This window comes from Arabidopsis lyrata, assembly GCF_000004255.2.
Source record: "Arabidopsis lyrata subsp. lyrata unplaced genomic scaffold ARALYscaffold_1, whole genome shotgun sequence".
Classification (NCBI taxonomy): Eukaryota; Viridiplantae; Streptophyta; class Magnoliopsida; order Brassicales; family Brassicaceae; genus Arabidopsis; species Arabidopsis lyrata.
In genome coordinates, this window is record NW_003302555.1 from 16,538,263 (window position 1) to 16,548,611 (window position 10,349).

The following is a 10,349-nucleotide window of genomic DNA, read 5'->3' on the forward strand; positions in this document are numbered from 1 at the left end:
TTTTCAATTCCGGTGAAGATTATGATCATCTCCGATATTCAATCTCAATGAAGCTTCCGATCGCATAGCTTCAATCATGTCCTAAATCGATTACCATTTCTCTAATTTCTTTTTCTTCTTCACAAATCGTGTCGAATGTGGAATCTGATTGTACCTCTACGAATCGTGATGGACTATGTGGTTTGTGAGTGTAGCTCTAGATTCGTGAGTGTAGCTCTCGATTTTGTTGGTGTGGATATAGTTTGGTCCTCGATTTGATTAGCTTCTCTAAGATTTCAATTAATGAAGAAGAGATTAAGCTTTCACGTGATGTAGCAGACGAGAATATTGGAGTTTGAGGTCCGGTGAAGAGACAGAGACCTAGAGAATGGATGGTTCCATCAACACCTACGGCAAGAGCTTATGGGTAAAACAATCACTCGTTACTTATTAGGTTAGATAGAATCTATGAAGCAATGATATGTTGCTTAATTGGTTTAGATAAATTCTTTTGTTGAAACAATTTTAACAAGTTGAATTTTGTGAAGTGTGAAGGTTTTTCAATTTTAGGAGCTGCTCTTGCTTGGAGAGTTGTTAAAGAATCTACCTATAGGATGGTAAATGAGACACCAATGACACAAGACAATCAACCTGCATTATCATCTTTCATGTCTAAAGAAAATGCAGAAAGATTAGCTCTTGGATTGTGTGAAATGCGTGGAACTGCTCTTAAAGTTGTGAAAATGTTGAGTATACATGATGAGAGTTATTCCTGCTCTGATAAATATCAATCCAAACCATTATTGTTTTGTGGAAGCTGAAGCTATGTGGAAATAGTTTTGAGATCAAAGAGATTGTTGAGAAGATATTTGTTAAGAGTAAGAGAAGTTCGTCTTCGTCATAGATTTCAATCGTCGGTTTCTTCGGCTTGTAGTTTGCAGGTTTTCTACAGGTAGAATCTGCAGCTAATGCTTTGTCAAAAGTTTGCTACAATTTTCCATCGTCATGCAACTAACAAATCCAAAGTTGGCTACATAGATGCTGATTTCAGAAATTTAGGTAGACCTTCCTAAACTTCAAGGGCGTCTTCCTAAACATTATGAAATCTTTCCTAAATTTTTTTAAATGTGTTGTTGAGTCTCTTTATTGATGTGTTGTAATGTATCAAAGATTACTCCATCAGTGAGGGGTAATGTACATACAAATTACAAATCCGAAGTTGGCCACATAGAGGTTGTTTTCAGAATTTTAGGTAGACCTTCATAAACTTTAATGACGGCTTCCTAAACATTATGAAATCCTTCCTAAATTATTAAAAATGTGTTTTTGAACTTTTTATTTATGTTTTGTAAAAATGTATCACATATTACTCCATTAGTGATGGGTCATGTATCACAAACTCATCAATGTCACAAGTTTAGGAAGGCCTACCGAAATCTCAAAGAGTTCTTCGTAAATTATTTCATGTTCATATACATTTATTTCTATGCTATCTTCGAATGAATAGCTTGGCTTATCAGTTACCTGCTCTAGTACAAAACTCAATGTCTTGGGTTCAATTCCATGTTAGGGTGTGTGTATACTTTTCTGATGAAGGCCTTCCTGAAATTCGAGAAATCTTTCCTAAATATCTAGAGAAAGTATTTGATAAGCGTTTATCTTTTTTTCTCTATCTTTGATAAGCGTTTATTCAGGAAGACCATCATGAATTACTATAATTCCTTCCCGAATTAGTCTAAATAAGTTTTTAGGGAAGTCTTCATGAATTTTCAATAGTTATATCACCAACATCATATTTAGGAAGACCTTCCCGAATTACTAGAAGTCATTCCCGAATCAGGAAGACCTTCCCAAATTACTATAAATTCTTCCCAAATTACTATAAATCCTTAGTGAGCAATGAAACTAGAATCACATTGTGAGAATCAATGAAACAAATCAATACACAACACCAAAGTCGAAACCACAAAACTAAAAAGAAATCAACAAAGACGTATATCTCCATTCTAGAATGCAAACTAAAACAACTCTATCAAGCAAAGAGAACAGAAAATGACAACACAGAAGCAAGTAGAAAATGTTTATTCATATCTTCAATTCACAAACTTGCAGATATAGCAAACACAAATCCAACAAAAGCATGCCTAAACAACTTCGTTAAGCAAATCAAATGATATACAAAGCCAGCCACTTTAAGAACATGAAAGGGATTGATCTTTAAAAGCTAACAACTTTCAAAAACCCGATTGAATGAGACTAGTGATTTGCAATATGCATCACAATGTTCCGGTTTTGGATGAGACTAGTGATTTGTTCCGCAGGTTTATGCAGAAGAAACGAGATGCGTTGTTCGATAGCAAGAAGATTGAGATCTATGAGGAGTTTGACACGGTTGCATATTGGAAACAGAAGGCGTTGAATCTGGAGAAAATGCTTGAGGCAAGTACTGAGAGAGAAAGGAGACTAATCGAGAATAGCTGAGTGAGGGTTGAGGAAGGAGAAACGTGATTGGGTTAAGTCGACGAGATTAGGTCGACTGGGTTGAGTCGAGGAATCGTGGAGGCAGTGGTTCGAGATACCGGAGGAGATCGAATTTTCCGACGATCGGAGGCAGCTATGGAGAATCGGAGGCAAACAAGAATCGTCGGGTGAAAGAGATGAGAATTAGGTTTTCTGTATTTTCTATTTTTCAATTAATGGTTATTAAAAAGTATTTGGTGCTATTTCTGGAAATTATGAAATATGAGGCTATTTTTGGAAGAAAAAACTTTTTTGGGGCCATTTGTGTAAATTGCCCTTAAATTGTTTTCTTATGCATCCATAATGAGTTTTTTTGCACTCATTATTTTATTCATTTTATATCTAGTTACCTTGTTTAATTTGTTCTTTTCCAAAAAAAACATCATTCTTTATGTATTTTGATTAAAAAAAATCTAAAATTTCAAAAAAATACAATTTTTATTAATACATACAGAAAATTAATTATGTAATTTTTATCTTCTTAACAAAGCTAACAATATTGACCCCGGTAAAATATATTTCTAGGTCCGCCACTGTCTACAAGTGGATGTGAGATATATGTCAATGAGATAATCTGATCCAAGCTCTAGTAACCGGTTACTTAATACTCCCTCAGTCCCAACTCCCAAGACTTCTTTTTCATGTTTCATTTTATTCGATTTTTTGCAAATATTTATGTTTATATAGTATATTATAACCATTTGTATCTAAAGGTTATTTCTATTTATTAATTTCTTAAAAAGAAATATTGAATAATATATTTTATGTAAAAATAACAAAATCTGATAATATGGGACAAAGGGAGTAGATCATTACTTAAGTTATGCATAGAATGATTTTTTTGGTTGAAAAATGCAAAAAATTGTTATGATGGTACTAACAACAATGATGTATAGGATATAGTTAAAGTAAAATTTATGAGTAATACTTGGAAGAAAAAAGTGTGTTATATATAAATAATATTTATAAGTATATATATATATATATATTATATCAAGTAATTTTTTCTATTTTTTTAATACAAAAAGCAAAAACGAAAGAAAGAAAAAAGCAGTTTGAAAAACTGTTGTAATTTTATTTGTGGAAGATATACTCCCTAATTTGGATCATTGAGTCATAACTGATAATAAAGTCTGCTCTATATATATAGACAAAATAAAGTTCTAATTGAAGACAAAAGTCTGTATATAGACAAAATCTAATATGAAATATAGACAAAATCCGAAATTTCATAATAATAAGTGTCATACTAAAAAAATTATATAGACAAAATCTGAAACTTAAAGTACATTCCAAATGCGACAAAAAAAAAAAAAGTACATTCCAAATAAAGTTAAAAAGCTGTGTTTTTCATCGCATGTATAAATAAAAGCAAGACTAGCTAGTTCTCTCACAAAACCAAACCATTCCAATACAAAAACATTGTTTAGCTATGGCCAACCAATACTTTAGGATCGCTTTTCTTCTCTCCCTCTTCTTGTCCCTCTCTTGTAAGTAAAGATGCAAATTCATAAAATGTGGTGAAGTTGTTCAAATTTTTTTGCATAATTAACCAGTTATACAAATTGTGTGGAATTGTAATTTATGTTTAGTAGTTTGTGCTAAATTCTGCCGCTTTAGAAACAAAGCAAAATATCACATGTTCTAAGTTAAACTTAAGCTATTTTGCACTTAATCTATGTTTCTCTTATATTTTTGGATTAAAAAAAACATTTGGGACTTTTCTTGTATTAAGGATCATATATGTGATTAATGTTTCTAGCTTTTGAAAACATATAATATACTAATTTGACGTTTTTGTTTTTCTTAAAATGAATTGAAGATCAAAGCATAAGAATTGAGGCTAGGGTAGGCAAAGGATGTATAGGCAAATGTTACAGATCTCCTACTCCTTCCCCGTCGATGATAGATTCAGAAGAACAAGCCAACAAAGAACAAATCAACCTTAAAAGACTTACGGTATCTCCTATCGCTTCTGCTTCAGTGAAACTTACGCCTCCTTATGCTTCTCCTTCGGTGAGACTTACGGGCACAACTCCCAACGCTTCCCCTTCGGTGAGACTTTCAGGGACAACTCCTAACGCTTCCCCGAGACTTGCAGGGACAACTCCCAACGCTTCCCCTTCGCTTATGCCTCCTAACCCTTCCCCTTCAGTGAGACTTGCAGGGACAACTCCTAACGCTTCCCCAAGACTTGCAGGGACAACTCCCAACGCTTCCCCTTCGCTTACGCCTCCTAACCCTTCCCCTTCGGTGCGACTTGCAGGGACAACTCCTAACGCTTCTCCGAGACTTGCAGGGACAACTCCCAACGCTTCCCCTTCGCTTACGCCTCCTAACCCTTCCCCTTCGGTGAGACTTGCAGGGACAACTCCCAACGGTTCCCCTTCGCTTACGCCTCCTAACCCTTCCCCTTCGGTAGTCTCTCCGAATGCTTCCCCCTCCTTCCATACATGAATATTATGTCCTAAACTAGATGTAACCCTGAAATCTCTATGTTTTGTTTTATAATTAGTTTACATTAATAAAAAGGATCAAATCTCCGTTTTGGTTTTAAAGTGATGAAATCAATTTCTATATGACGTTGCTTAATAGTATAACATTAGATCTTTAATTTTTTTTTGAATATATGACCTACCCAAGAATATGGATCCAAAAACCGGATGATTTAGACAGATGACAATCTACGGATAATTATAACATGTGGTGTGTTACAAACGATTTTAGTTTAACATGAATATCTTAAAATGTATAATGCAAACGATTTTAGCTGTAAACCAAATGTTCAGGTTATCAATATATACTGTCTTCAAATCTAGCATTAATTAATTACACTATGTAATATTAAAAATATATATATACAACATGAATCTTCAAGATTTTTTTGGTCATCACTTATACTATACACTAGAAAAAAACTGTGATAATAGCTCCGCATTTTTCTAAGCTCATTAATAAATGAGTCATCTTATTTTGTATGGTACGTCTGTAAATACAATTGTTAATATAGCGAGCAAATGAGAAATGACTTATATATATGGGTATTCAAGCTTATACTTGATTATCTTACTCTTTTGTATATAAAGCAGAAAATACGTAATAACGTAGGCGTATATAATTAAGTACATGAATCATATATTTATTAGACGTGTAAGAGTAAACTTAGGTAGATGCGTGTTAAGGGTTATGGGGGAAGTATAGTTTTCCTGTACGAAAGAGAATTCTCATTTGTGACTAACATTTAATTCATATGATCATGAAGGACAAGATCTTGCAATGCGACATAAACTCTTGAGTGCCACAACCTACTTACTTGTCAGAGAGGTCTGTCATATTGCGACAATGGAAATTGCAAGTGTCTTACGTTACTAGCGATGGATACAAATAGAGTCGACGTGAATCACATAGGGGAATGTAACAGACACCTTGACTGCCAAAGCATGCGTAGTTGTGACAAAAGGTCGAATCTATTGTGACAACGGAATTTGCAAGTGTTTAACGTTACAAGCTATGAATACAAAAGGAATTGATGTGAATCATGGAGGGATATGTGACACATACCTTGAGTGTGGAAGCATGCTATGTTTTGATTATCGTCGGGGGTGTTGCGTAAATGGAAAATGTGTGTGTCGCAAACAGGGCCAATTTGTGCCCAACTGCCCAAAATAAATTATGTGAAAATTATCTTTGTAACCAACTCAATGCACCCTAGTTATGTTCTATCATGCCTCCAATATTTAATTTGATGAAATAAGTTATTAAGCACTTTGTATCGATAGACAACCTTCTAATAAAATTAGATGCTTAAAAATAAAATAAAAAGTCTTATTTCATCAATTCCTTATAAACCATTTGTTAATTATATATATATATATATATATATATATATATATATATATCAAACTTTTGTTTTAGAATGTATGTTCTTTCTCATTTTATCATCTTATTATGTCATGTCTTTGTCTTTTTAAGTATAAAATGAATGATAAAACATACTTAGAGATTGAAATGGATCGATGGAATTTTTGATTTAGGTCTATGGATTCAGATATGTTAAATTTAAGGTTAAGCTATCCAAATCCTGAATTCGATATGTGATCTTCAAAAATCTTAAAACTCGAATACATTATCAATGTTTTCGTCGAGGATGGTTTTTACCGGTTCGCCGGTTTTCATTGGTTTTAAGACTTCATATATTCTACTCGGCTTTTCCATGATAAACATGACCATGCAAGGGTATCATTCGCGGTACGATGGGTTCAAACCGATCGATCCATTTCGGTTTACAGTTTTTATAAATCAATGATAGTTGTACATGTCAAATTGAGCACTTAACTAACCGGAGAGCTTGATTGAAAGAGATAGAATTGCGATAAATGCTTTTTATTGAATTCAGGAACAAGAGAATCAATTACAAATTAAAGAGATCGTCCTTGCGTTGATATCGCGTTAGGATTTTTCTCTGATAGTTGAATGTGTAGAATTATTGAGAGGCGAATTGTGGATCTCTTTCTTGGTGACAACTCATTTCTCTTTATACTCTTCCTCCTAGGTCTTCGAATATGATTTTTTTCCATTTTTTTCTATCCAAGATTTTCCTTCTTTTCTCTTTCTCAATATTGCGTAATATCGAACGTATATTTGAGTTAATCTTTCCATTTCCCGTTAGGTCGGTCTCGATCTCTCTATTTCCACGTAATTGGGCCTTACCCCAAAATAAGTGGATATCCTTCTTCGGATTCCCACAGGGTTTCCTGCACTTAAAGAGTGAACACGAGTTTGTATAATACTGACGTTTTGACTAAGAGATACATGGGATGTTTGCAACGTGTCGACGGCTTTTTCTACATCCGAGAACTTTTGTGATATGTCCGACATGGTTTGCTGCATGGCTTTGAGGGTTTCGGCCAATGATGACTCAACGGCGTCTCCTCCGGACATTGCTGCTTATCTCGGAAATGTAGTAAAGAAAAATCTGGCCACTCAAGAATCCTCTATCCCCACAGACGGCGCCAAAATGTGGATGTCGGACTCGCACACTCAAGTATTTTTAATTAAGTAGGAAAGATTACTCTTGAGGGATAAAAATGAATATGTAAAAAGCTTATGAATTGCTACAAAAATTGCTATAGTATTTCTTACTCGAGAAAGATGGATTCCCTTTACATGGCCATTTGCCCTTATATTTATACATAGAAAAACAACACTTAAATGGCTAATTAAGTACAATTATTCTCTCTTAAATGCATCCGTTTTGATCTTCGGGATTTAATGCTCAACGTTCAAATTTGAATTAATTCCGATCTTCGTGGGCTTCGCCCTTCAGGCCAAAAGCCTCGAACTGAAATGATCTTTAACTTCAACTTCGTCTCCTTCTCGAGGTGAAACCACTCCGATCCCTCTTCGTGGTATAACCACCTCGACTAAGCTCTTTGGGCTTATAAGTCTAACGGGCCTTGTCCTCTATGGGCTTCTGTCCTGCCTATGTGGCAATCTTTGGTTGGTTCCGAACCACCCGTGCGGGATCCGACACCAACACTAACCAGAGAGCTTAATTGAAAGAGATAGTTTTGCGATAAATGCTTTTTTATTGAATTCAGGAACAAGAGAATCAATTACAAAGAGATCGTCCTTGCGTTGATAGCGCGTTAGGATTTTTCTGTGATAGTTGAATGTCTAGGGTTCTTGAGAGGCGAATTGTGGATCCCTTTCTTGGTGACAACTCATTTCTCTTTATACTCTTCCTCCTAGGTCTTCGAATGTGATTTCTTTCCATTTTTTTCTATCCAAGATTTTCCTTCCTTTTATCTTTCTCAATATTGTGTAATATCGAACGTATATTGGAGTTAATCTTTCCATTTTCCGTTAGATCGATATCGATCTCTCTATTTCCACGTAATTGGGCCTTACCCCAAAATAAGTGGATATCCTTCATTGAAAAACCCGATAAGGTATTTCTAAAGTTTGGTTTATTCTTGGTTCGAATCGAGTTAACCGGATGGTGCTAAATCACTCACTAACATTAATCTTAAGTAATATTTGATAGTATAGACTATAGAAGTTTTTTTTTTCTTTTCTTCAATATATATATTTTCTTAAATTGATATTTATGATGTAATTAGATCTTGGCTTCGTGGCTTGTAGTGCTGATTTATAAAACTTATAATCAATGCAACGCCGGTTCGATACGTCATATTTTAGGGTTCTTTTAAAAATTCACAAATTCTCCAATTCGCCTCCTTTCTCGATCCTATCAAAATCTCCACCACCAATGAAGCGACGACGCCGTAACTCCAAACTCAAACTCGAAGAATCCTCCGACCAATCACCGGCAACCACGGCGGAGTTCTCCTTCTCTCTCACCAAAATCGCCGTCAGTCAAATCTGCCGATCCGTTGGATACATAGCCACCGATACATCCGCTCTCAACACTCTAACCCTAACAACCACCAAATTCTTACAATCCCTCGCCGAACTCGCATCGTCGTTCTCTAACACCGCTAATCGAACAGAGGTTAACCTCTTCGACATCGTCAACGGTCTCCAAGATATCGCTTTGTCTACTTCCGATTGTTTCCCCGGCGGATCCACCGTGCACGATATTGAATCTCATTGCTTGATCAAATCAGCTGTTCTTCGTAACCTCTCCGATTTCGTTGCCTACGCTCCTGAAATTCCTTTTGCTAAGCCGTTACCGAGACGAGAAAGAGACGGATCGTTAGGAGGAGATTTGGATCAAGCGCCGGTGACTCGATCGGTGGAGGTGAAGTCTGTTCCAGCTTGGCTTCCGCCTTTTCCTGACGCTAGTCTCTGCTCCGAACGATGTATAAAGGATAGACCTGATCATTTGTGGGAAAACTCCGATTCCGTTATTGGCCGTGAAATTTTGCCGGAGAGTTTGCAATCTAAAATCGGAGGAAGATTACCGGTAAGGAGAGAAAGAGTGAGATTCAAGATGGATCAACGAGATTGGAGTAACAGTGGTGATACGAGATTGGAGCGGTGGCGGGATAATCGCGACGGCGAATCTGACGGTGGAGTTGAGGTTAAGAAGAAAATTAGAGAAGGATACAATTACTGTACCGGCGAGTGGCCGGTTTAATTTATTCTGGTGACGAGAAAAAACAAACAAAACAAAATGCGCGAGGTTTAAGGTATTCGAACTCGCGACGCTTGAGGACTCGTCCTAATGGCCAATGGGAATAATACCGTTTGAGCTGCATCTCTTATAATTTGAAAACTCCAATTGTTATTTTATAAACATTGATATAAAGATTACTTTGTTTCTTTTCTATGAGGCTATTTTTTAATATTCAAACATATAAATGGTGGAATTACATTTTATCATTTTTTCGTTTGTCGAAATGCAAAACTATAATGGGAAAATTTTGATACCGCTAGACTTTAATTGAACTTTTTGAGTTGATCTTTACTCAATGTTAACTTGGTTAGTCACTGAACCCATCGCACAAGTGAACAATGGATTCGTCGCCCAAATAGGAGTTTTGTTCATGAATATGATGCTAAATTTCTTATGGTCCGTTAAAGTAATTGTTTGTTTCATATATCTCTGTTGCATAGGAAACTATCTGGAGTGTAACATTTTTTTTAATTGAAAATAGTGCAAACTATAGTTTGGTGGATTTTATTTATAAAATAGAAATGTCATGTGTTATTCTTTTCACCAAATCTCATGTACTTTATATGTAAAGCCTTTTTATGCAACTCGACTCTAGTATGGCTTGTATAGACACATTTATGCAGTCTTTTTCTTTATTATTTTTCATTAAGATCCAAATGAATCTCAATCGTCCATTCATGAGAGAAGTAATACAAAAGCTACACGTGGC

At 35.4% G+C, this 10,349-nt stretch overlaps 2 protein-coding genes across 3 annotated transcripts; both read left to right on the forward strand.

Moving 5' to 3' along the window:
• Positions 1–3,879: 3,879 nt before the first annotated feature.
• LOC9327184 (uncharacterized protein DKFZp434B061) lies at positions 3,880–5,066 on the forward strand. 2 transcript variants are annotated; one of them, XM_021010767.1, is made up of 3 exons: positions 3,880–3,989; positions 4,322–4,666; positions 4,700–5,066. In XM_021010767.1, the coding sequence occupies exons 1-3, from the start codon at positions 3,932–3,934 to the stop codon at positions 4,954–4,956; spliced, it is 660 nt and encodes a 219-aa protein (XP_020866426.1). In that variant the 5' UTR covers positions 3,880–3,931; the 3' UTR covers positions 4,957–5,066. The 2 variants fall into 2 exon arrangements, with proteins under 2 accessions (XP_020866426.1, XP_020866425.1); XM_021010766.1 differs by having other exon boundaries at positions 3,881–3,989; positions 4,322–5,066.
• A 3,511-nt stretch (positions 5,067–8,577) lies between these two features.
• On the forward strand, positions 8,578–9,805 carry LOC9327185 (transcription initiation factor TFIID subunit 8). The gene has a single exon (XM_002891077.2). It carries the CDS (start codon positions 8,669–8,671, stop codon positions 9,599–9,601), a length of 933 nt encoding a protein of 310 aa, XP_002891123.2. The 5' UTR covers positions 8,578–8,668; the 3' UTR covers positions 9,602–9,805.
• The last annotated feature ends 544 nt before the right edge of the window (positions 9,806–10,349 follow it).